Source organism: Polyodon spathula, chromosome 6 (genome assembly GCF_017654505.1).
Source record: "Polyodon spathula isolate WHYD16114869_AA chromosome 6, ASM1765450v1, whole genome shotgun sequence".
In the NCBI taxonomy this organism is placed as follows: domain Eukaryota; kingdom Metazoa; phylum Chordata; class Actinopteri; order Acipenseriformes; family Polyodontidae; genus Polyodon; species Polyodon spathula.
In genome coordinates, this window is record NC_054539.1 from 65,101,354 (window position 1) to 65,128,649 (window position 27,296).

The 27,296-nt window shown below is 36.7% G+C and overlaps 1 protein-coding gene across 17 annotated transcripts in view; it reads right to left on the reverse strand.

Moving 5' to 3' along the window:
- Positions 1-27,296, reverse strand: part of LOC121317477 (otoferlin) — a 130,801-nt gene that overhangs the window by 21,254 nt on the left and 82,251 nt on the right. For 8 of the 17 annotated variants that reach the window (XM_041253454.1, XM_041253453.1, XM_041253448.1 and 5 more), the window contains exons 6-29: positions 23,610-23,683; positions 22,165-22,291; positions 20,836-20,890; positions 19,212-19,343; positions 18,635-18,697; positions 18,457-18,541; positions 17,871-18,030; positions 17,457-17,643; positions 13,654-13,840; positions 13,261-13,484; positions 12,632-12,740; positions 12,137-12,323; positions 11,629-11,749; positions 11,313-11,413; positions 10,037-10,127; positions 9,413-9,529; positions 8,904-9,056; positions 8,482-8,671; positions 7,951-8,075; positions 7,689-7,823; positions 2,601-2,762; positions 1,871-1,942; positions 997-1,116; positions 482-643 (exon numbers count right to left, since the gene is read on the reverse strand). In XM_041253454.1, the coding sequence (XP_041109388.1) occupies positions 482-643; positions 997-1,116; positions 1,871-1,942; positions 2,601-2,762; positions 7,689-7,823; positions 7,951-8,075; positions 8,482-8,671; positions 8,904-9,056; positions 9,413-9,529; positions 10,037-10,127; positions 11,313-11,413; positions 11,629-11,749; positions 12,137-12,323; positions 12,632-12,740; positions 13,261-13,484; positions 13,654-13,840; positions 17,457-17,643; positions 17,871-18,030; positions 18,457-18,541; positions 18,635-18,697; positions 19,212-19,343; positions 20,836-20,890; positions 22,165-22,291; positions 23,610-23,683 (3,139 nt within the window). Of the gene's footprint in view, positions 1-481; positions 644-996; positions 1,117-1,870; positions 1,943-2,600; positions 2,763-7,688; positions 7,824-7,950; positions 8,076-8,481; positions 8,672-8,903; positions 9,057-9,412; positions 9,530-10,036; positions 10,128-11,312; positions 11,414-11,628; positions 11,750-12,136; positions 12,324-12,631; positions 12,741-13,260; positions 13,485-13,653; positions 13,841-17,456; positions 17,644-17,870; positions 18,031-18,456; positions 18,542-18,634; positions 18,698-19,211; positions 19,344-20,835; positions 20,891-22,164; positions 22,292-23,609; positions 23,684-25,982; positions 26,026-27,296 lie in introns of those variants that run through there. The other 9 variants (XM_041253456.1, XM_041253464.1, XM_041253455.1 and 6 more) reach the window with 3 other exon arrangements.

The following is a 27,296-nucleotide window of genomic DNA, read 5'->3' on the forward strand; positions in this document are numbered from 1 at the left end:
ACATCAGAGAGGAGCACTGGTCTGCAAGTCACGACACTGGTTACATTATTCACTTGCAGACAGGTGTGGAGTGTGACATGGAGTTGCCTATCACTTCTTTTGTACAGAGGGAACAGATATAATCATTATGACGAAGCTGGTTTCCAAAGTGCTTTGCACTATAAAAACTTAGTTACAAAGAATAGTTTTTTTGACTAAACCACTGCTAGAGATAACATTGACATTTCAGCATTCTGATTGATGCTCCAAAAGGTCTGGCACTCCATTACTGGAACATAAGGGGAGCTTTATAACTGGCACTATACTTCCTGGGTAGGGGTACATGTACAGTATACACTGGTGGCCATCCATTACTGCACAGTATATTTAATCTGGGACTAGATTTTATATACAGAGAACCCAGACTAGATTTTCTTCCCAGTACTCGTACTAGCTATGTTCACATGCTTAGGTTTTACACTAAGAAATTAAAGACACTCACAACTTCAAACCACTTGACAAGAGTGCTGAAGTTGGGGTTTTTCTTGTAGTTCTGGATGAGAGCTGACTGGACCCCTTTCCCTGCACACTCAATGTCCACTCGGGGTCTGTCCACCTGGGCCAGGTTCACTCTCTTCAGGTCTCTCAGACCCCAGAACAACACCTGTCGATAACAGAATGGTTTTAGTTAAGCTTCACCCATGGAACTCAATTTTTCCTTTCTTAATATAAAATCACCTCAGTGTTAAAACTACTCTCCAAATCTTATGTGTCCCTTATGAAAGACCATTTACGGTACAATTTGCCTTATGGAGTATTTATTCATTATTTTATAAAAAAAATAAATACTGAGAAGTATGTTAGTTATTAATATTGTTTTTGTCTTTTTTTATTATAATGTCTAACGACTGAAAACTGGACTCAATCTGGCTTTAGGTTCTTCTGCTAAAACATCTCGTGTGTAAATATAATTGCACAACCCATTCAGCGACGTAGTCGTTAAGAAACCATTCGCACCTCAATCCTGTACTTGCTCAGGACCGGCCGGATGCCCATAGGAACAGGAAGAATGGGACCTCTCTCCGAATCAGTGGGGCCGTCAATGGGAGGGAGGTCAGCCTTTCCAGCAGGCCCAATCTAAAAAAGTAATTGGAAAGTTTGTGATTGTCTTGTTTTTAGAGCTTATTTCTAAGTCTGCCAATCGTGATGTCGGCTCTAATGAGCAGATAGCTACGAATGAGCATCCTCAAAGAAAGAAACAAACCACAGTTCTAAAAAATAAATAACCAGAACTGATCCTCCTGTGAATCTACTGCATTTAATTTAAGGCTCTATCCACGTGTAATAGAAGAGAACGTTTGGAAGTGATAATAGCTGACTGAAATGTAATATAATATACCCTACAACATTCTTATGTACAGCTTGCACATTATCAGTTGCTTTGGTAGACACACCAAACGAAATCTCTGTTACACATGGAGACACTAGAAAAGTTGCATAGCTTTTCGTTTTAAGAGGAAAAAAGAAAAGGTTACATTTTAACCCTGAACCAAGGTTGTTATATACATTTTAATACAATTCACACTATAAAAGAGGATTCCTTTCTGATTTTTGTGACGTATTTGTGGTAGAGATTACACCTGTAGATTTGTTCATGGTTTCAATAGATTCTTATAGGAAACTATATTGTTGTTTTTTTTTAAAAAAAAGTGCCCAAGTGTGTGCTATATTCTAAGAATATGGTAAACGACAAATCTTTCAAGCCTATAGTAGCCCTGTTAAAGTCATGCAATCAAGCTAGGCGTCTCTGCATTAGAACAGAATCTCCCACAGTGCCCAGGTGAACTAGCTGTAGTGCAAAAACTAGAGTGACAGATGAAATGTAAAGCACCTTAATCTCTGGCACAGCAAAATCATTGACAGCCAGTAAAGCTCTTCTAATCTCCTCTTCATTATAAGGAACCTTTGAAGGTGATGAGATGTGCAAATGGGACACAAGAAAACAAGACAGAAATCACAGGAGAGGAGAAGCTTTGAGGAAGAATGTAGAAGCTGGAGACGAGAGAAGAAGAAAGATGAGCCTGCCTTTTCCTTCTAGTCATTAAACACAACCATCATGGCCAACAAAGTCCAAAAATATATATGAATACATTTCCCTATATAATTTACTAATATTAAACAAGGTTTGTTTAGTTTACACCAATGCAATCCCCCCCCCCCCCATTTTTCCTGCACAAAATGTTTAACCTTACAAAACTAGGTAACTACAGCTAGACTGATTCACAAACCTCTCATGTCTTCTACAGCTGCAGGCCTGGGTTTGAATCCAGCTCTGGTCACTAGTGAAATGCATCCAATGGACATTTTATTTGTCTTGGGAGAGGCCGAGGATTAAAAGACGCAGTAGGTCAGGATTGAAGTGCATTTGCACAGTATGAGGGGAGAACCTGTCCCTGACTAGCTAGTGCCCTCAAAAAAAAAAAGATATATTACAGAGAAAACACATACTGTAAGGATGGGTTGTTTCTTAATAGTTTCAAAACATTCTTGTTGAAATAGCAGCACATTGTACACTGAGATAAAAGCAGTGGGCCCGTGGTGCAGCATAGAGAGCGGGTTACCTGGAGGAGCTCGAATGCTGCTAGCAGGTCTCCAGCGATGCAGTTCCCCCGGTAGATCTGGTAGTATTCTAGCTGAGGGGGGAAGCGTGGAGGTCCGTAGTGCTCGTCAGACATCTTTGTGATGGGCTTGGCAAATGTTCTGCCAATGAATTCAGCTTTTCCCTAAAATAAGATACAGTGCAGTTGATAATTATGCTTAGCAGTACTGAAAAATAAAATGTCAAAATAAAATAAATAAATAATTCTGTACCAACTGGCAAGTCCATGGCAAGTGGCAATCCATTATATTTAGTTGATAAATATAATGAGACGGAGACATGGGATCATTAAGGGTAAGTATACCCTTTATATAAAGGATTACTTGAAATTATGAATTCAGAGGTGTTTGAAAATAAACCTGAAGAGTGTAATACTATCCTTCTACACTTTCACTTTCACAAATGAATGACGTTTCCCCATTCCACATCCAAAGTAAAAAAATTCAAATAAAGGCCACCAGGTAGCAGTGTGCAGCTCCGGGTTAAAATTAGACTGTAAACCAACCAGAACTAAGGAACTGTACTGTATATTGCCTTGAGGGCCAATTGATTTTCAAATACTAGGTAAAGAGCTACAAATGACAGTCTTCTGTTTTTGGAAAATAACACTGTGGTGGATTCTTTAACATTGGTTATAGATGTTTAATAAGAAAACAAACAAACTAGACTGTCAGCTTGGAGTTCTAGAACTAAACACTAAACTCTACTACTACCTCTATTCTATATTTAAAACACCCGTAAACAGGTTCAAATAAAAAAATCTTACCGGATGTTTACTTGACGCCACAAAATGGGTGTAAAATTCATGGTCAAAAAAATTAAAGCAGTTAGTGTAAATCTAGACTTTCATAAAGACATTATGCACAGCACTGCTGATTAAAAAGGAGACTGCAATGCTGGTTCAAGAGTTGATAATGCTGGATCAAGAAAGAACAATCAATTTAAAGCACAATTTGCTTTAAAATCCAAATTATAACTGGAAAGTAACCAATATCCAATAGATGCTATAAACATGTGCCCCCACTTAAAAAAAATCAAAGGTTAAAACAAGAGGAGAAGGTAAATGTAATCAAGCAGTCACATGTACTGCTTCTGAAGGCTCCAGGAAGCAGCACACATAGCTGCTTTAGATTTAAAACAATTAAAAACAAATGCAGTACATCAAATAAAACATGAAAATCAGATAAGCATGCTTTAAAAAATAATATTAAAAATAAAACAAAACTAGTAACAACTACGATACTTAAAAAAAGAGGTTTAACAACTTTACTGCATGAGTTTACTGTCTTTAATTTTGCTTTTTGATATGTGTTGCTTTATTTAATTGAAAACATGTTCCCAACAGTTTCATAGCTAATAATGTGGCTATAGAGGTTACTGCTTTGGCATGTACCTTTTGTCAACTATATTGAGATCTAGCAGCACTTTGTTGTGCAAATCTTTTAAGGTTGCCATGGCATATCTATTGATTATCACACTTGATGAGACTATTGGCGCCCAGTTGAAGATCTCCGAGCAAGGAAACATTGGCCCTGCTGTGGGCAAAATCAATACCATGAATGCTGATATGTGAAGACTCACCCTTTCAACTCCTTTTAAAAGGGTATTTCACACATAATTCCTGTATGTACAGGATGTCGACAGATGCTAATTGTGGTAGCAAGTTTTTTTTTTTTTTTTTTTTTAACACCTGGCTGCGAGTCACATGAAATAGTACTCCTTCGTAACTGCTTTAGTGAATGTAATTTCAGATAATGCCATGGCAGCTCTCACAATGGAAAGGCAGTTTTAGAATGGAGGGATAGTGAGATCAATCCTTTTCATTCTTTTTGGTTTTGGAATAAAATAGACTCTTGCACAAATCTTCACCAAGTCACCATGGTTCCTGAAGTACACACAGCTCCACATGGGTACTGTTGTACAGCCACTCCTGCAGTCAAGTGGTTATGCAAAGTAAAAGCAGAGCTAATGATCTACTAGCTAACACATCACAAAAGCAATATCAGCAACAGGGATGCAACAGCAATATGATGAGACAATTTCATTTACCTATACTCAGACGCACTGTATGATCTTTATTTTGACCCAAAAACTTGCTTTATTTTTTATTTTTTTAAAACAATCAGTGTAAAGTCGGGTTAGGACTGTATTTGGATGGAATTGGATTTCATACGAACTGTATACAACTCAGGTTACCTATACTAAGTATTTAAGATCTGGGTGTACGTAAATAGTTGAGTGCAATTATTCAGATTGTAATACAGTGAATTCTTTTATGATCACGCAAAGCGGTCGATTTAAAACAGTGGTACGTTTCAGACCTGGTTACTAAGGAATGGAATGATTGAAAATGTGTTTATATTAGCCACAGAGCTTGGGCCAGTGCTTATTATAACATGTAATTATGAAAGGGACTCTAAACGCTAATCCTGTAATGATAAGTAATATAACATGCCTTGAGCTGTCTGGTTAACCTGCAAGCCTACCACTCTACTTAGGTGATTATAAATTGTAAGACATTAACTGGCCAGACTCTATAATAATAACTTTTTTTAACAGGGTGTCCAGATTTGTAAACTTGGTTGCTTTTCTACAAGGAGAATCCGCCTCTAACCAGCACATCATCAGCAAGTGCATAAAGGCTCTGTGTGTTATTCTTTTATGTTGCTTCTTTTGTTTCGGCCACTCAGTCAAGCTGGGAAGCCAAAAGAGAGGCTGGGCTCTCTCCCTCGGGTCAGTTATGCTCCGGGGGATAGGCCGTGTCTCAGCTTTCATTTGCATACATTTTTCAATATTTCGGGGGTAGGTGGCATGCGCCACTGTGGGGTGAGTTAATCATTATTATTTTTCACTCATACTTTGGCACATGCTCGTCTTTTGGGGGGGGGGGGGGGGGGGGGGGGGTGGTGGCTCATAGCCACTTCCTAACTGTGGCACTGGGATGCATGTAACCGTTCATATTTTTCCAGCCGTCCTTATGCAGGTAGTCTTTGCCCACCCATGGATGAAGCCTCTGGCCAAATTTATTATTCACTTGAACCCTGAGCGCCCATCACAGTTCAAACCATCTACAACTGCAATCAATAAATCTCATCCATAGCGGATTCTCCGTGCTGAAACTGCAGTTTGCATGAAAGTAATTTTTTTATTTAGTAATTTAGTTACTTGTCCACATTCTAGATCCAGTTGCCACAGAGATGCAATAGATGCCACCCCGAGAGAGTGAACACTAAGGGAACTATTCATGTAAAGTGCTTGTGTTGGAAGAGTGGGCACTAACAGGCACCCTTGACAGGTGAGATTGTTCGATCTATCTATTTGTGAAGCATCTCTCTATATGTCTGCTGTAAAATTGTATTCAGAAGAACATGGTCAACTATCTTAGGTTATCTTATAATGCCATATGAATAACACAAATATGGTTTGTATAATAATTCAATGTGGGTTTAGAAAACAAACCAAATCATACAAATGAAATGTCAGTCTCAGCCATCATCTGTTGCATACCTTCTGTACTAAAAGCAACTGTCAGCACGACGAGACTACATCTAACTTAAAAGAATACACACTCTACTTAGCCCAATGCCAGTGACATCCAGAATTAGTGTGAATTTAAATAAGAATAAATATACAGTCAGAAAATACAAATGAACATTTTTTTTTTATTTCTATATAGATAAACTGAAATCACTGCATTGTTTAATGTGTATGGTTTTACATGGAAAGAAAATGAATACTACACATTTAGAACTATATTAATGTTTTGCTTAGAATTACAATTTAATTAAAACATGAATATGAGTCATTCTGCAGTAGAGAGACAATATGTTTAGTTTCCTTGTAACAATCAAAACTTTCCACATAGAAAAGACCACTTTCTAGCTTTTAAAAGCATAATCCTTCATTAGCTTAAGTTCTTCTCCCCCGGTCACTGTGGAGTAAGGCTGACAGTCGTATCGTTTGACAGCTATCGATAGTCAAGCCTGTGCATCGTTTTTGTGTAAAGGGTTTAAGCAAAGAAAAGCTTTTATTTTTTATTCAATTTGGAATCAGACATTATTTTTTTGCATTAAGCACAGAGCTTCTCTGCTCCTCTCAGGTCTGACTCACTGAATCTGCATGCGATTGAGCTCCCCTTTCCCCAAGAATCCCAAAATACATTTTAAAATAGTCCTTTAATCCTTTTTCAGTGGGATGCTCCCTCAGGACCAGTCATTTTTTGGCTGTAGTTGACTCTCTTCCTATAAAAATTCAGTAAAAATCTATTTATTTATAGAGCATCTTGCTAATCATTTCCTTTTTTCAGAACACTCGGGGGAACATTATAAAGTACTTCAGAAATCATGTTTGTTTGTTTTTTAAGTATTTTTTATTATGTATTCTGCTTAGAGATACATGGATAAAAACATGTTATTATATGACATGACGGACCTTACAAAAGTTCTGGTGAAAAATATTGATGTTTGGGCAGATTACAAGACATTGTTTCACTTGAGTGATTGCAATGACATAATACATGTTTATTCTCAGGGTCTTTACAAGCAATAATGGAAAATATTCTAGATTTATTTTTGACAAATAAATATTTATAAATAAAATAAGTTATTCATTTCATTATCATCAGTAATAAGGAGAACAAATATACACCTGATACATTTAGTTCATGAAATAGTATGTGCCTATACCCACTAATTTCTTGATATTTATAAATGTTGTAAAAACATGTTAACACAATCCCGTTCCTTAAAGGGTTAAGCTCTTGTCTGTTACACAAGGACCATATCACAACTTCATACTTCTCTATTTGCTCTCTGTGAAACTTGGAAACAATACAAAAATCTGTCACTTTACTGCAGAATGGCTAATATTCAAACATTGGGTGTTTTAGTCCCTAACTTTATCCTAAGCAACATAACCACCTTATTTTGAAATGCATAAATATTAAAGAAGCATCATTAAGATGTTTGAGCTATTCCTTGTAAATACTAAACAGTACTTTTGATTTTACTGAATGAAGACTATTTTGATTACTTGTCCCTTAAATACTTACCACAGTGTCCTGGTCATAGATCTCAATGACAATGATCGGAGGGTCATCTCTTAGTTCACAGGCCTCCCCGTACAGTTCTACATTATCGAACACCAGGAGCTGGTCCCAAGTGGGACATAGAGTCTCATTTAAGACCTGTCAAAATGAAAACAAAGTTGAACTAAACAACGATTTATTATTTGATTTAATACAGTAAGCCCTGTGTTGTTACACTACCACATTATCACCAGCATTGTATATAAAGCTCATGTTCCTCTCTTACCTCAGTGCACTGGCTGTGTGTGGAAAAGAAGACCCTGGCGAAGGGGTCCGACAGGCCACTGCTGTCTGCTGCAAAAAGGCTGCGGGCCTGGTACATGTGCACTCTTAGCTGGAACTCCTGCTTCACTGTGGAGCCAAAGACAATGTGAACACAAAGCCTGGAATGTCAATATACTGTACTGTATAGAAAATCTTCCCTAAAGGAGGTTCAGCAGTGTATTTACCTAAACTCTTAACAATCAACAAGCATGGATTATATTTAGAATTTATCTACACCCCCTTACATCAGAAATGCAGGGGGTGGAAACTTTTGAGATCAGATCTACACTGCCCTCCAACATGTTTTGAGACACGCAAGGTGCTAGTGCAGGCACATGCCATTATACAGGTTGGACTGTACTGCACAACACTTGGAGCATGTATTTGATTTCTAGGTGCACTGACACTGAATAATTAACACATTAGACAGTATCTTTACAATAAATGTCTGGTAGAAGCCTTTTGCTTGAGTTATTCAGGGAAACACACTTACTGATGTAGGTTAGGCTGATGGGTGGAAAAGACTGCAGACCAGGGCCCTTGACTGCTTTGTTCTCCTCGAAGCCATTAGGAAGGCCGCTCAGGAAATCCTTGCGCTGCTTGTTGAGGCCGAGCCAGAGGTACAGCTCTGTTTTAGCCTGCACCGTCCAGCCTGCAGGACCAAAGCCTTTCTTACCAGGCAACTGTAAAAGTTAGAAAAGTACAGATGAGATGAAAGAGAAAGCATGCAGTGTATAGCAGGAAAGCAGATAGGAAAGAGGACTGTTGCAGGGACATGCTATTAACACCCCAATCTACAGGCATTCCCAGACATCTGAAATCCCAATGCAGCTCAGAAAAGCAGCGTCATATAATGTTTTTGTATTGATAAACCAATGATGGCTGAAATATAATTTATTCACGTCAGTACAGCACCTTCAGAAAGACAGTCTTGACTTTTCCACAGTCCTTGCCACTTTCTTCATCCACAATGGAGTACAGGATGTCTTTGGATGGGACCCGAGCGTAGGCAATGCGCTTGTTGTTATTCATCATCCAGATGTAGACATCAGGGATGCTGTGTTGAGGCTGGAAGAATTAAGAAACAAAGTTAGCTCAACTCAGTTATAAAACATTTTTCTGATAAGCTAATCGGTCTTCTGAAAGGGTGCACTACTGGGGAACCCCATAATCAGCCTTATTCCAGTACAAAAACAGATCTGCAAAACAAACAGAAGCTACACATTAACAATAAGGTGACACACACACACATTTCAATCTCCTATGAGCCTAAGAAAGAACAGTCTCATTGGTCTCTATTATAGTTCTATTACAAGGCTTAAACAGGACATTGTGGTTCTACATGGGGAGTGGTTCAAAGTGATTTAAAGCCTACAATCAATACATTTTAAAATGCTGAGTTCAGAAGGAGTGTTCTCAGTCACCTCATCAGCGAGGAAGCGCAGCTTCTGCAGGAAGTTCTGGATCAGTTTCAGCTTGTCCTTCACTGTGTTCTTCTTCACTTGGGAACGGATGATCTTCGCCTGTGTGGACATGTTCTCCTACAAAAGGGAGAATATCATGTGGACTGGTAAAAACAAAAGAATTTAAATCAAATTGTATGTGTCCGTGGACATTTTTGCAGAAAACCCTCAACCAGGTCCTTATTTTCTGGTCCCTTGCACAGTCTATCACAAGCAATTTCTGAAATATGGCAAAACTTTTTTTTTTTTTTTTTAATCAATTATAAAAGCTGACCAAGAAAATAGAATACAGTTGTGTATATAACATGAAGACGACCATGTAATGTGACGAATCTCAAAATGCTTTTTACCAAATGTCCATAATATGTATTACATTTTGCTTAAGAAATGAGTTTCTTTAATAGGTTAAATATGAAATCACCATCTGAAATGGTTAATGAATTCTGAGCATTTGGAGAAGCCACATATGGTCCCTATGCAGCGATGATTAGTAAGCTGGCTTTTAATGTGACACATGTTTTGTATGGAAACACAAGGATCTTCGCCCTTTACTTCACTCTCAAGATTTAAAAGACAAACTCATACCAGCTCTCTCATGCAGGACTTAAGCCTCTCTCTGTCTAGCTTTGTCCTTCCAGTCTGGTTCTGGTCCTTGTTAGCAAGTGTCACAAAACGGCTAAAGAGAAACACAGGTACAGCTTATAAATGTTCACAGGTCAACTGCTTGCTTTAGTTTTTCATGTTCTGCTTTTTGCATTTACATAAACTAAAACATACATCAAAAACTCTTACAAATTATAGGTTCAATTTATATCAAAACCAGGATGATGTGTATCTTCTGTTCACCAGTAGTCAAAGAGCATACACTCATTCTAATTTCTGTACAAAATGTATTTCGGTAAAACGTGTTAAGTCTCAGGATAGAATGTAGGAAAGACACTAGATTTTAAAAACCACAAAAAACGACTGCCTGTAGAACCATAATATCGAAAGTTAACTGAACAACTTCTTCTTGTAAATTATGCGTGCATGTTGTGGCAAGGTGGTGGAATGGAGAGAAGTGTGTGTGTGTGTGTGTTTGTGTGTGTGTGTGCATGTACATAGATGTGAGTGGTGGTTGGCAGGAATAAAAAGAGATCCTGCCTTTGAGTCCTTGCCTGGAATGTGGCTGAGGCATAATTGGGGAATTGACAATCAATTAAGCCTCAGCCATATGGCATAAAAGCTGGTCTCAGTATGGGGTGGACTACCAGGGAGCTGTGTAAAGCGACAGGTGCTGTGTAAAGCGACCAGTGTAAAGCGACCAGTGGTAAGAAGGAAACCAGTAAAGGCTTTGCCCATCCTGGTTAAAATAAAAAGAGCAGGTTTTGTTTGGAAAATAGCTTAGCCGTCCCAACCCTTTAGTTTAGAGAAAACAAGTTTAGCTTAGCACTCCTGGAAGGAGTCAGGTGTTTTGTTTTTTTGTTTATTTTGTTTCGTTAATAATAAAATTACGCAGAAAAAAGCGCTAAAATACTGTTCTGTTTCTGGGTCACATATTTGAAGGGTACAAACCTAACCCTGGCCGAAGGCCTTTGCTACAATGTGTGTACATTATTGTTATGTAGTGAACTTCAGTTTCAAACATAGCCACTGAGATGTCCACAGCACCTGGATTGTGCTAAACACACAGAATAAACACAATGCTTTGAACCAACAGAGGATACAAAAAATGCAAGTATTGGATTCAATACTGAATTACAACAAGTTTTGCTTGAGTCTCAGTAGTACTATTGTCTTTAATACAGCCTAGTAAAAACTGTGAAGAAAGTAGGAAAAGTATGAGAAAGGCTTTATCATTAATACAATTTCCAATACTAACCTGCAGCCGTTTCCTAATTCCTCCAAAACACCCCGTAGTCTACGTTCTGGAAAGGCTTTCTCAGTTTTTATAATCTCCTGGACATCATTCAGCCCTTCCTCCTGTAACACTCAATGGAAGGATATTAATGAGTAAACATATATAGTATATTTAGATTTTAGTAACAGGTATACTTATAAAAGTTGACAGGCACTTTTGCATTGTCGTTTTCTTAACATGTCTTTACACTGTTTTTAATATGTTTTGGTTTCAAAACGCAATATTGTGTATTTTGTTCAATGTACACACACGCTAGTTTTCTGAAGAAATTACTAACCAGCTTGTCTGCGATTTTGTCCATTATATTGGCATTGTAGAGTCTTCTCCTTTGGTCCTGCCACCAACTCTTAATGTAGATACAGGGCTTATTTTCAAAATAAGGTAAATGGAAATAATTCCTAAAATTAAGAGATACTGGCATTATATATATATATATATATAAATGGATTTTTTTATTAAAAAAAAAAAAGTTAGCTTGACTTGGCATCAACCAGAAACTGAAAATGCAGAAAACTATTTCCATTATTAGGTCACCCAAAAATACCTGTGTCCAGACCGAAATACAAATACTGACTAAATACAAACGACAATGAAAAAAGGTCATCAGCAATACATAGCTTACAATGCGTCAAAACAAGAGAATGTATACACTCGGTTTGAGATCAACTCTTACTTTCGTATAGCGTACACAGTTTCGTGTGTAGCCTCATTTTCTACTGAATGAAGAAATTTTGTTCGATTACTTGTGTGTGTGTGTGTGTGTGTGTGTGTGCTAGATGACAGACCTGTCAGTGATAACAGGTTTCATTGGAGGAGTTGTGGAGACAGACACCAGGTCTCCATCATCTTCAGCCTCATCCTCACTGGAGTTCTGAAGGAGCTCAGACTCGTCCTCATCACCGTCTCCCCCATCTTTCTTCTTCCTGTGTATGGTCGGCTTGTTCACACCATCGATCTGATTTCCATAGTTACCTGCATAATGGCACAAACAATATTTCTTTTAGAGGGTAGTATTTTTTGTAGACCACAACCATCGAGTGTTCATGTTATTGGTTCTTTTTAAAACATTCAAACATCCAATTTTGAAGACGGAAACTTTTTCCAAAGATTTCAAATCAGATGTGCTGACTTATTTTGTGGCAGTGGTCCCATTGCTGGGGTGTGAAAACCTTACACAACCTTATATAATTGTCATGGATTTTTAATATTATACAGATTAGCTAAGACATCAGTTTATTACAGCAATATTACAGAAACACAAAGCTGTTTCTTAAATCTACCTATTGTAACTTCGAAACTGATCGGCTTATCTCCAATCTTTCTGTCAATCATGGTCGCTTCCAGGAAGGCTCCAAAGAGGAAGAACTCTTCAATTTTTCCGGTGACATACTAAAAACATCAACAGAAATGTTCAATTATTGTACTGGGAATAAGCAAGTACTGTAAAACGTGCAAGGCAAGGTTTAAAAAAATGGGCCCTAAAACACTCAACTATAAATAGTGGGGGCTATGAAAATGATTGTATTGAAAATCGTTTTTTTTTTTCAATTTTAAAATGGAACATTATAATGTATTCTATCATTTACGATAACTGCAGTATGGTTTTCATATATTTTGGGTTTCTGGTAGCTAATTAACTCAAATGTGAGTCAACAAATCACATCCAACTAATAATAAACATATTGTTATTTATGATTCATGACACTGGCCAGCCACAGAAACACCTTGTGTACAATAGGTCAAAGAACCAAGCTGCACTGTGCTTGCTCCAAGAATGCATTATTTGAACCAGACTGACACTTTCACAAATTAATGGTCCAAATTAGCTGTAATAAAGATATCTACCTCCCCCAGGTTTTCATTGTATACTGAGGTGCTAATGATTAAACTGTACATGTGTCAAACCCACCTCAGAGATGTTCTGGATCTGCTCCAGCTGGACCTCAGTGGTGCTCATGATCTCAGTGGAGGCGGTGTCTAGGATCTCCACAGCGATGCTGAGGAGCAGGCGGGCCCTGAAGGAGACGCCTTCCCCCAAGCCCTCGTTCAGGTCCTGGTGCTCGTCCATCAGAGTGTAGTTGCGGGTAGAACCATACATGTTCACCCAGGCTGGACCCAGTGTGGGAAGAAAACCTGCAACCGAAACACAGAAGACCACATTGCCAGATACCACCTCTACACAAAATATATATACCACTGACACATATGTGTGCATATATTATATTATATATATATATATATATATATATATATAAACAGATGGAATTCAGTTACTATATAGCATAATAATAAACCAATGTACCTTTATCTCCATCATTAGAAATCTTTCTCAGGTCAATAAAATGTGTTCCTATGGCTACATCGTTTACTTTGTCTGAATCTCGTATCTGAATTTTCATTCTCTTACAGAGAGGTGGAAACATTTCTGTAAATATGATTTGTTCATTCCATATTGGCTCATAACTGCTCTTCTGGACTGATGTCTTTCCCTGTGGAAAAAAAAAAAAAAAAAAAAACCCACAAAAAACATATATTATATATATATAGTAAATAAGCTACTCTTGAGAAAATAAGGACACATATTTCTTAAATATATTTCTTTAAATTTGGATATCATCTTTTCATAGACCTTTCTCACAGCTCTGAACAAAATCCAATGCATGACCTCATATCATTTCAATAACTTGAACCTGGTGGTCAGTGTATGGTTGTGCTCAATAAACTCTTGAAAACAAAAATGTGAAGCATCTAGAAGATATGAAATACAGTATTTATTGAGATTCATTTATACCTTGATTAACTCTGTTATTAATGTTAAATGCACATCACACTGCAGGATTCTTTGTGACATATATTGGCCCTTTTCGAAGTTCTATTTGCTTTCATCTTCTGCATACTTTCATTGCTAGTTTCTTGTAAAGACGCCAACATATCTGAATTTTGTTCATCACGGTTTCCTTTTGAAACCTCTACAATCACATGGAAAAAAAATGTTGTTTTCCTCATCGTGGTCTGACAAGTTTTCAAACTGTCTGGAAACAAGTAGCCATCACACTGATAAAGCAGTGAAATTGGCAGGGTATGGGATTTGTAGTTTTTAATGTGTGATTAACAGTGGGCAGTGGACACCAATAAACTACATTCCCAGAGTACATTACAATTCAGCTATGAGAGTTGAGATCTGAGAGATTTTTTAAAGTTTTTTAAATTAAAAAAACAAACAAACAAAAAAAAACATTCAACTATAAATAGTAGGGGCAATGAAAATGATTTTGAGGTAAATTCAGCTAAAGAAAATCATGTTAATTTTTTTTTACAGTCAACCTTTAGTAATTTCTAGTGGCACGCGCGCCTAAATTAAAATGTATGTTCACACAAGCAAATTTGTTGCATAGGCAACCAAATTAGTCGCATTGTAGAGCTCTATTGTTATGTTGTTTTGTTTCCGATTTACTAAGTAAGTTAACAGGTATTACTGTACTTGTTTTGCATGTTAAATTGGGGCTAATCTGTTGCCACGGAGATTCAATACACTGTGTCTATTGCTCTGCTTTTAAAAAGCCAATATTGAAGAAATGAGACACTGGCTATTTTGTACAGAGTTCCTGAGCCGGGAGAATGCACCTTTTTTTGTTCTTTGTGTCTCAAAACAAAGATGGTAGTCTGTATTCTTTTTTGATTATTTGTTTGTGTTTAAAGGGTGTCAGCCAACTAAGAACCTTTGCAGCAAGTCATAGTCTACATAGACAGTGAAGGTTATCAGGTTGTGTGTGATGCTGTGTAATTGACTGTACTAGTATGTAAAGTCTAGTGTTACCTCAAGTAAATTCTATCACTATTAAACATCTTACTATAAAAAAAAAAAAAAAAAAAAAAAAAAAATTAACAATAACTAAAACTTTCAGAATACTTCAGGGTCTATGTCTTGTTTTTACTGTGAACCTGAACAATAAACGCACAATTTGTTTGCAATCTGCCTCTGTTGTTTTGATACTTCCTATCAGTCACTGATGTTCTGCCCAGTTAAATACCTGTGTGGGAAATCATTAGAGGTCCCTCACCTTTACTGAGGGTGGCATAGTCGAAACATACAATTGATAATTGAACCTCTTGTTTGATTAATAACTAAATTCCAGTAACGCACATACAAGTAACAATCAAGCGATATTCTTCCAAATAAATTCACCGTCTGAATAAGGATGCTTGGCACAAGCTTTTCACAGGAGTGAAACTACTGCTATTAAACATTCAAATAAAAAAACCTGAAAATCTGCCACAAAAAAAAAAAACTGTCATGTGCTACTCTACCTTCAACAGACTACCACAAAGCACTGAAGAGAGAGAAGTGCAAATGTAAACAAGCTTTTTTTGTTTTTTTTTTACATTGTGAAGCCAATATAAATGAAGCACAAGACCAGCATTTCTGATCTGTTTGACTGAAGATGCTAAAACATCCGAACCGGTAACATCACTTTCATTTCTGTCCTCCATCTTCTGCATGTGTTTACATCAGTGGATGTGCTGGTGTGACGTCGCGCGCGCGCGCTCACCCGGGTAAAGGGCTCGAAGGTTTCTGAAAACAGTCTAACCACAAAGTTGCCTTTTTTCTACTTTATAAGTAACGAATGTCAATGAAACTTTGATGACATGTACAGAAAGTTTAGCTGCACTCAACAATGACTTTATGTCACTGCACCCCACCTTTAATGTAAAAGCTTGTTTTAACATTGTCTTTATTATGCTGGCCAGAGACCTGCTCTTACAACTGTATTGTCATATTAACTATATTTTATTTAAATTCTCAAATGAATAAATGGAAACTCGGGTACCCATCAGGTTTTAAATTAGGGTCCCTTTTTACTACCCGGGTTTCGATTTATTAACTTGAAAATTTAAAGAAAATGTAGAAACCTATCACCGGAACTGCACGGCCTGAAGTGGTTTATACTGCTTATAACGCCTGTCATTTGGGGGAAGATATAAAAAAATAAAAATAATTAAAGCATATTTTAAATTAAGACAAAACCTGAAACTTTTATTGTGTATACATCCGCAGTGTAATAGTCCCAAATTTAATTTAATGTAATTTATTGTTCACTTATTACAAATAAATTGCACAAGTCAGTTTATTGTGAATTTCTGTATCAAAAGTAGCATATCGAAACTAGATGACTGAACACAAGCTGATGATGGGCACAGTTTCAAATGACACTGAATAAGGCAGGGGAGCAGCTGCTATGGAAACTGAAGCCGGATCTTAAAGTGAGTTTGTGCAAGGCACAATTACTGAAGTCCTTTTTAATCCTTTCGGATCTCAAAAGATGTCAGGGGACAGTGCCTCAGTTTCCCGCAGATGCTTTAGATCCAGGCCGGTAATTCTGGGGGTCCTGTCTGGCCTTGTCGTTACCTGCTTTTCTAAGAGTTTTCCTGACTGACAGTTAAACATTATTGCTGGTTTTAAACTCGCTGTCAGCAGAGATGTTAAAACTTCTACTGTTAAAACATCTATTTAGTCCAGCTCAGAGTTATAAAACTGGAGACTGAATACTGAATACCCAGTTGAACATCTTGCATTGGAATAAAATTCCCTTAATGTTGTTGTATTTCCTTAAAATGTTTTTTTTTTCAATTTTTGCTTTCTTCTATTTCATTTAGCTGTTCCTCATCTACTGTTATTTGTCTGCTCTTCACAGTTGCTGGTGCACTTATTTTATATAAAAAAAATAATTCAGATAGACTGGTGTTTTCACTCGGAAAGTTAGTGTTGTACCAGCTATCTGGAGTTTCATCCCCAAGTATATTAAAGGAAATAGGTGGAATGTCACTTTTTTGGCTGTGGTTTTATAACAAATAACAAATAAAATGGCAGATTGTCATGGAATTTAGAATGTAGTGGTGTGTTGTGATTTAGTCAGTGTGAATCAGCTCATTAGTATGCAAGCCATGGTATATGCTATAGATACGCACGGTTATGGAATGCTGTTTAACCAATCAGAGGTTGCCACTTTTCAAAGCCGTGTTATAAATAGATATATACACTGGTATTTGTTTTCAGGTACTGTATTTAGATAATAACAACGTGGTTACGAGTGTGGTGAGAAATACCCTTTGTCCTGCAAACAGGACTTGCACGTATGGGTCCACCAGGTCTTTGTTTTCTCCTATAAAAGCTTTCTTCATATTAGCCATAATACTGGTGTTCATCTTTGGAAGCCCCTCAGCTCGGTAGATCTTGATGTAGTAGCGGGCCCATTGCCTCTCTGAGGGGACCCCTTCTGGCAGAAGGAGGTTCCTTTGGAGAAATGCAGACAGAAAGCTCAGATTAACACCACAGTTTAAACACTGCTTTAAACACAAAGACTGCACTTTCTAGTTAAAGAGATGTTACAGTTATTACAAAATGCTGTTCATGTATGCTTTACATTAATCAGGCATTATCCATCAGAAGATATGGAGTGTAAATATGGTTTACAGGATTCCTTTTTTTTGGGATTCCATTGGTAATTTATCTGTTCATACCCTTCTATATCATCCTCATCGGTCTCGTTGGCTTTGTGTGGGGTTTTAATGTTGTCTCCTTTTCCAACCACAGCAAGGTCACACTTTATGTAACCTTTCACCCCTGCAGTGATGTCATCAGGGTCAGAGAGGATTGCCCACTTATGGTAGAACTGGTGTTCTGTAAAAAGTAAATGATACAGAAAACAATACATCACAGTGAAGACTGGTGCATTGTGGGTACTACAGAACAGAGTTAAAGTCTACTGGATTGTCAACGAACGAGACCATTGCCTAGTCCCCCCCCCCCCCCCCCCCCCAAAAAATGTTTTCAAATATTTTCTTTGACATTACTGATGTTAATATGGGTTAATGTCAGTGTTAATGTCTTGCTCCGCTAGGTACTTCCAGTAGTTTTCAGTCTTGTACTGTATGTAATGTTTTACTGTGAGTTATCCAAACAATCTGTTTACCCCTCAACCCTATTAGACTGGTTACTTGACACTGTATGCTGTATGGTTTGTTAATTTCCACACTGACTAACATCAGGTTCAGAAGGGTCTGGTTAACAGAACCAGCTAGCCAACAGAATGAGAGCCCCTCATACCAGGCTGTGAGTAGACAGTGCCTATGTCAAGCTTGAATGTGCCAACCAAGGTACCGCTGCGCAGGAGGTTTTTGGAATGTATTACCTAAAAGAAAGAAAATGTCAAATTTATTTTATTTTACAGTAACATAAAGAATTGCTTCAATGCTTAAAACGTGATGTGACATTATATACTTACTGAGAGCTTTAGAATTTTGTCAAACATGACATCAGGAGGCACATGGAACTCAAAAACAAAGTACTGCAAATAAAAAAAAAGATACGCTGGTATTAAACACTGCAGCCCTACAGAACTTTCAATATGCAATAGCAATTGTCATTTTAAATTAAGAACATGGGTGTTATTTGCTGCCCATTATTGATTATAATTAGCTATTTAAAAGCATGGGCTAGTTCCACAGGGTTTTTGTCTATTGACACCTACGTGATCCTACATCAGATCCTTATATCTAAGAAGAATTAGATATTTCTGGATTTGGAACAGTGCAGTAAAAGTCATGCTAACAGTCACAATTGCCTTATCCAATCATGATGATGTTATCTTTGAAGGGGGCCAGCTTGAACATTAGAGTTCATTTGCTATAGATTCCAGGCACAGTTATAGAATCTGCCCATCCTTAATTCATATAAAACTTAGTGATAAGCCAGCTCTGCTTCCAACCTGCAGAAACCCTGACAACTACATACGGCACAGGAAGTGCTATGATTCTTCTTCATTTAGTAAAAAACACAAGTGACTGTAACTGATATCATACCTCATTGTAATAAGGGCAGCTTGTAGATTCCTTCATTGATGTGTATTTCTTGTCGTCACCAATCTCAACACAAACGACTGGATCCATATTCAAACCCACCAGCTGACGTGCCTCAATAATGGTAATACTAACCTAGAATGAAATTATGTCAAAACACACTTTATAGACAGACTTAAAGGGTACATCAGCACTACATGAAAAATAAAACAAACCATCCCACCTTGCTGTTTGTTTGGTCATTGTATAATAATCTGTTTGCGCCCAAACACCTGCATAATGCCACACTGCTAAATGTCCAAAATCACTGTTCTCGAGCATCTCTTCTGAGCCAAAAAACATGACTTCCGCATGTACCCTCACATGTGCTCTGAACATACTGGTGCATGCCTAATGAAGTGTTGACTGAGGTCAGTCTAATTTTCCATAAGTAAGGAACTTGTATCTGCTTTTGTTTTGTGTATTAGACATCTTTCCCACTGTACATGTTTCCTTCACATGTTGTATTTTGATGTATTATTATGATTAATGTTGTATTCAATAAAAAAAAAAAAAAAAAAATAAAAAAAACAGTCTGTGCTGTGTAAGTGGTTGCAGGGAAAGGAAACCAAGACGGAGTTGTTCTCATTTCCAGCTAATGAAGGGACCTACCCACAATTATAGCAGCACTGTGTTATTTCAATACATCCCCAAAGTCTTACATATCGCTCCAGATGATTCAGAATGCTTGCAGAATGGACACGAATCAAATAAACTAGTAAATGAGATTCGCAATATATAATCTACATACCTTAATCCAATCACCAATCTGAAAGACTAATCTTAAAACTAGTTAGGATCAATGGCTTCCACAATTTAAATATGCAGTAAAACTGAATCTGTTTGTAATCTATCATTTAGATACATTGAAAGACATGTAATAAATTCAACGATAATCGTTTAAACTAGAAGTTTTCCTCCACGTCTTCTAGTTGAAACATTTACGATTTAATTTATTAAGTATTTTATCATTTCTAAATTTAGTACTATCGAGTGTTTACTAGTTAGGACATACTTTATCATTGATACTAAAACACATTTTTTTTGGCTGGATTTTACAAAAAAAACAACAAAAAAAACAAACAAACAAACATAACATTAGAGTGTTCATGATTGTGCCTGAGAGGAGCCCCCCCCCCCCCCCCCCCCCCCCAGAAGAATTTTTGTAATCACTAATTTAAATCCTATGTCTTTGTGTATTCAAACAGGAAAATAAGTTAGCAGATTCCTCTGAATAATGCTAAATTGCAGAATAATAGAAAAAGGCTGATGCTGTGGGTTAATCACACTCCTCAGAGGAACATCAAAGGCTTGCAATCCTTGAAGTAAACTCTAATAAATAACAGCATTCTGAAGTATGGGGGAGGAATCCTTATGATGTAGATACAATTTAAAACAGACTACTGCCAATGATTTTTCAAAATAGGTCAACTTTTTAAAGCTATTTCACTATTTCTTTTAGGCAAAAATTAATTGAACATTGTATTGTCTGGTTTCACTTACTCAAAGCACCACAGGTCATGCAGTTCAGGAGTACTGTTACTCAGCCTCTGTCAAACCAGCTGTATATTATTTTAATGTTACTTACTTGGTAATCCATTGGTCTCCCAGCACTGGGCTCCATTTTAATATCAGGTTTGGATCTGAAAGTGTAAGAAAACATTGGAAATACGTGTCAGTCCCAAATTTAAATGGGAACCGTTTACAGTTAATATGTGTGTGACAGAGATTGAATGATTCTTGGTGATAGATCTTTTTCCCGACCTGTGAGGGTGCTGAGTAAAGGGAATAGAGTACCCTAGATTGGGTGGCCTGACAGTTCATTCCCAGGGTTAGGCGGAAGTTGGCCATCTAGAAGGGGGACTGAGCTACAGTACACTAAATCATTGACCCAGAAAGTTAATGGTTTGGCATCCGTGGACTGGAGGAGCGGGTGCGCTCGTTAACCAAGGGGTCATGGTTGACTGTATATAAAGGGGACGTATTGAGGTGATCTGTGAATGGTTACATTGCATGACCAAAAGGAGAATCTGCGTTGAGAATTGTGAGTGTTTTGTTTGTCTGTCATTAATAATACTGTTTGTTGTTACTGAGACAGCTAACACAATCCACAGCTGTCGTCAAAGGCCAGCACTAAACCCTGATCAACATCACACCACTTTGTTTGCACAAAAGAACTGTATTCACTACGCACACTAGAGCACGCACTGTGGACTGATGTGTTTGTATGTGTTTCATGTGGGTGAACTGAAACGGTACTGTTATTATTTTGGAGCCAACACGCGGATTACAAATAAGCAATACACGCCGCTGTATTGCTTCATTAACATTATTATTATTTACTGCTGTTTGCCATCAGGCCATTGGATGTAAAAGTTAAATCATCGTCACACCTGGATTATTATTGTCTGTCTGATTATTGATCTCCTGCACCTGCACACTGTTAACCACTTTGCCACAACGTGTAATAAAAAAAAGTAGTTTATATTGTAGATCATCAACAAATTACAGACACCTGAAGTATTACGAAAAGAAACAAAGTAAACATTTTAAATACACACATTACCATCGAGTGCTTTCCAGCTGCGGACGAATAACAGCCACCTGAACGTATCAGTATACCTACTCTGGCTAGGTAGTAATCCCCAATTAAAATCAATGACAGTATCTTCAATAAGCAGCCATCCATCTTAAACTCCCTCCAGTATTCTGACCCTTTGGTGACTGGTATATTCACATTTCACATTATTAAAATTAATTGATTAAACTGTCCTAATCTAAAACTTTTAGTTCAGACACGAGCCAGGCTTGCATCATTAATCAAATTTATTATACTTATCCATCATTGTGACAGCCTGGTTTTCATTTTTATTTTATACGAAAGCGTAAAAGCAGTGCTGGTTGTCCGAATGTTTACCTCTTATTGGAGACGTTGGTGGTGACTGCAGTGACGGAGGCCAGTGAAATGGTATCCGGATCCAGCCCTCCCCCCAAACGCATGGCCTTCCTGTCCAAGTCCTCCGTTTCCAAAATTGCGGCCTCATCTGCAAATCAGAAAATTCGGAAGCAAGTTAGTTCACAATAAAGGTTTATTCTAGGTTTAATTGTGAATTTCAATTCTAGTTAAGGTGTCAGGCTCCTTGAAGGCTTCCTACTGTAGTTAGGACAATGACAATAATGCTGTATATAATTGTAAATAAACCTAAACATTTAATTTACAAGGAGGGGGAAACGGGATTGAGATTTCAAAACAGTTTGAAACTCATTCTCTTTGACTATGAAAAACTTGTTAAGTTAACAAAATACCATTGGCTTGTGTTTACAACACAAAACAGTGGACCATACCCCGTAAAATAGTAGCCTATTATTCCTGAAAAAATCAACTTGTCCCTGTTCTTTTTAGGAGTGTACATCAAACGGTCTGCCACACTTATGGTGCCATTTTGTGGTAATTAAGCCGTGGTTGGCTTATATTTCAGTCGTCACTCATCTAAGAACCTTACCTTTTAAGTAATGTATCTGGATGAAAAAAAAGAGTAACAAGTAAAAACGTCACATTTTTCTTTGTGGCCGTCCAGGTTTACAGAGAATAATGGAGGTTTATAATTGTTATCTTTGCTATTTAATGTAATCCTTTTAAATGTTTCCATTAATATTCCCCCGCAGCACAAAAAAAAAAAAAATAATATTTAATGTAATGTCAGCTTCATTCAAGTTAAAACAAAATGTGTCTGGTAAAGGATATACGATTCTTAACTCCAAATCTATTCATTTTCAAAGAAAGGTTGTAACTACTATAATTTTTTATGGTTCATTAAAATACTTTCCAACAGTGGGACTCAATGCTATGATCTTCAGGCCTGAGGTGGTTTTATCAGCGACAGTCTGGAGGGGAGTATACCTTGACTTTATACTGTATTTACAAAAATGTACAGTACAAAACAGAGAAGCCTGTTGTGAAATAATGTACTTTTGACCATCAAGGGGAAGCACTGATGTAGCTCTGTGCTTCCCCAACACAGTGTATATATATATACACTGTGTTTCATTGGCACGGCATTATTTGTTCTGAAGTTGTAAACATTTCTTGACACAAGACTTACAACGGGATTACAGGAGATATGCAAGAGTACTTCTGTCTCAGTAAGACGATTCTTTAACTCATCTCTTGAATGTTCCGCATTTCCAAAATCTAGAAAACTATAGCGTGATGACAGTATGATAACATCAACTGTAGAAAAAAACGTTCCATTCTGGGTGCCAAACATCGCTGTAAACATAGCCATTGCTAGATCTATAATACTCACTGTACTAGTATAATGCCAATTTAATCTACACAGCAATAAACATTGCTACAATTACCTCTGTTTTTGTGGTCTTCTTTTGGTAAACGTGTCTTGCCCAGCTTCATGGCTGAAAACACTCCCTTACCTACTCTGTTTAAGAAAAAAAAAACACATTTAAATTGGTATTAGTAAAACTGAATACTTTTCCTGCCATTCCACACTGTGGACAAAGCAGCTTAATTCCATGATGATGAACCATGCTTTGGGTCTGAAGCATTTTCTATTGATTCCAAACCTCCATCAATGATTTGGGTCTAAAATAGTTGATAAACAAAATATATATATATATACTCCACCAATTGTTTTTATATATATATATATATATATATATATATATATATATATATATATATATATATATATATATATCTATATTACTAGGGGAGGGGCATTACATTTGTTAATGTATTTTACTGAAAAACATTCCTTTTTTTAAACCCATATCACTTAAAAACATAGACAAACAGAGCAACTAAATGTTATAAAATGAACACCCACTCCCCTTCACCCAGTTATACCCACTCTAAGTAATATATCTGAAAACCAATACACACAGACACAAAATGTTTGTTTAATAATTTAGGCCACTGGCATTATTAAATTAACCTTAAAATAACGTGTGTGTGAATATATAACAGTAGAATAGTATTCAAAACTTGTAATTTGCTATAAAGACCCTGTGTCTATTAAACTAAAGATGTATTTAAAATGATATCAAAGCTGTCAATATAACCACAAATGTTGTAATAATTCCTCATATTTTAAGTAATAACAAACACTTTCTTTTTTTTTCAAAGTACAAACATTAAAAGTAACAATTACCATTAAAAACATGTATTACACTATATATTGAAAACAACACACTCAAGCTTGTCAAATTTGAATTACATCACATTCTCTGCCAGTAATACTGAAACATTCCCAGGAGTTGTAATGGCAATATCCCTATAAGTGTTAGAAAGGACATCAAAGTTATAAAAAGAGCAAAAAATGAATCTTCAGTAATAAGGTAGCTTCACTCTATTATAAGAAATCCAAAATAACTACATGTAGTAAACAACCCATCTGCTTTAGATCAAAACAAAATAAGCAAAATAATATAAACAGACTAATTAGTGGGGACATGAGAAAAAACAAAACATACCCTGGTATACAGCAAAGCACTAGGTGCTGTATTTGCTACATACCATACAAGAAAATTGTCACGTTTTCTGGATCCAGTATTTCTTTCCAACCAGGCCCAAGAAAAGATCAGGTAAAAATGCACGAATTTAGCGAGCAAACCACCTACATTCCCATTTTTTGTGGTAATATCATAGAAACGGAAAGTCTACAAAAGCAAAGTTGCAAAAAAGCGCTGGTTTGGTCTGAGACTGGAATTGGGTGGAGATGTGATCTGATACACCAATGAATACTGCATGAAACAACACGAACCTGAGACACTGGTAACCATGGCTGGATCCCAGTGATACTGTCCTTTTTGAAACGTCACAATGGACAGAACAGGCTTCATTAATTTGAAAGCAAACATAATCTGGTTTTAAACTAAACATTTCCTTTCAATATAAAATGTATACATGCCCGTTTATATATAAAAGCCAATAACAGAATGCTAACAAACCAATTGGCTAAAACTTCAAATAACCTAGGTTATATGGATGGTTGCTTTTATGTTACCACATTACAAGGCACACATTAAATATGAACAACTTCAAGGTGACAGTTTTTTACATCCTTTCATATCCTTTCTCATACAGTACAGTGCTTGGAGAACATTCAGATCCTTTTAGATTTAGTCATTATAACATGTTTTATATTAAATAAATACAAAAGGCTTGACCACTTGGCAGTGTGCATGCAAACTGACAGACACAATGGTCAGTCTGAGTTACTACAAATGTTAAATATTAGAGGGGCATCCAGCTAAAGTGGCTGACAGATAAAACTAATTCTGCACAAATTCTAGGGAACATGAAGAAAATCTATTTTAAACATGAGGAATTACAACAGATACTGAGCTCGAATCCAAATCCAAATTCACATTGTTTCATTACAAATAAAAAATGTTATAATACCAAATTGATATAAATAACATTAAACTGGAAATGTACTATTTACTGTCATTTCTAAATGGTAACGTCTAAAATAAGCATAATTACTGGTTGTAAAAGTGATGATGAGAGATATTTAAGACCTTCAGTTGTTTCTAGCGATACATTAATAAAAGCAAAACAATAATACAATGTCAGTGTTTCATTTATTTCATGGATTGTAAAGAAAGACTGAAAGACGACATATCAGTTATGTATGTTTTACAACCAGGGAGTGAGGCAAAAGGCTTCTGTGTTTCCAGATGAGATCCCACACACTCATTATAAAGGATACCTACTTTTCCTTACTGCCTTTGTCTCCTTTGCTGTCCTTAGCTTCCTTTTCAGCTTTGTCCTTTCCTTTGCTGAGCAGGAGGGACACATGCAAGTGGCAAACCATTAACATCAAAAATATCTTAATTTTTAAATTTACAAGAACAGTTCTACAATGTAGAGCTTTCTCTAAATGTTGGTTGTTTACTAGTAGAAACAATGTGAAGTGTTCAAGGTTTGAATACAAATGTGCAACCCAGCATTCCATCAGTTCCAGTGAAGTATGCAAATAAAACCCAGGCAAGCAACTATAAGACAGTTACATTGGGGAATAAAGCAATAAACTCTGCTGAGTCCTTATGAAACAATTGGTGATATCTGAAAAGCTTTGGTAAATATACCAAGTCAAACAGTCTGACAGAAAGCGAATGAGATTCAGATTCTGTGCACTTGTATTTTCACACCTTATTACTTATTCACAGAAGTGGCAATTATACTAGTTATACTCAATAATGATTATATTCACACTCAGTTAGCATTCATTCACAGCAACACAATACACTTTCAAGAACTATTATTTGGACTTTTCTCATCTTGAGTCTGCACAGTACCTGAAGGCTATAATGCTATGTCTTTTCTCCTTATCCTTAGCTCTGAAATCACAAAATCATATCTTGGTTGAGATATGGTACACTCGATTATTATGAAAGAGAAGACATGTTTACACAGCAAAAATGCTCACACGAAGTCAACACAGATCAATAGGACACTGATAACCCTCATTGAAAGCGACAGGGTCAGGTTATGCAGCTTGGTATATAACTCACAATAGACACAAACACACAATGTCCATCTGGGAAGAATCACTCAATAATTTAAGAAACAGTTAGATTACTGAGTGAGACTGTAAAACAGTACTTGATGATTCCTCTTTAAGAAGACATAGACAAAAACTGAAATAGAAATGCATGTAAACATCAAGCTCAAATAACTATTATTAAACTACCAACTAGGACAGTATCAAGCCAGAATAAAGAAAGCACCTTTAATCAACAAGACTACATGTACACTTAAAATCATGTGATGCAAAGTAACTTGTGATGTCACATCTTCATTAAGATTATTTTTAACTATTTATACCTATTAAGAGAATGATTATAGGTGCTTCAATACTCCCAACTATTTACTGTGCAATCCAAAAGACTTTTGGTCACTGAAGTTCTAACATACCTGGGTTCCTCAGCCTCACTGCAGAAAAGAATATTAGACATGAGTTGGCACAATTTTCAATAGCACAATATAAGTATAGACCTATACAATATAAAAAGCTTGTGCTTTGT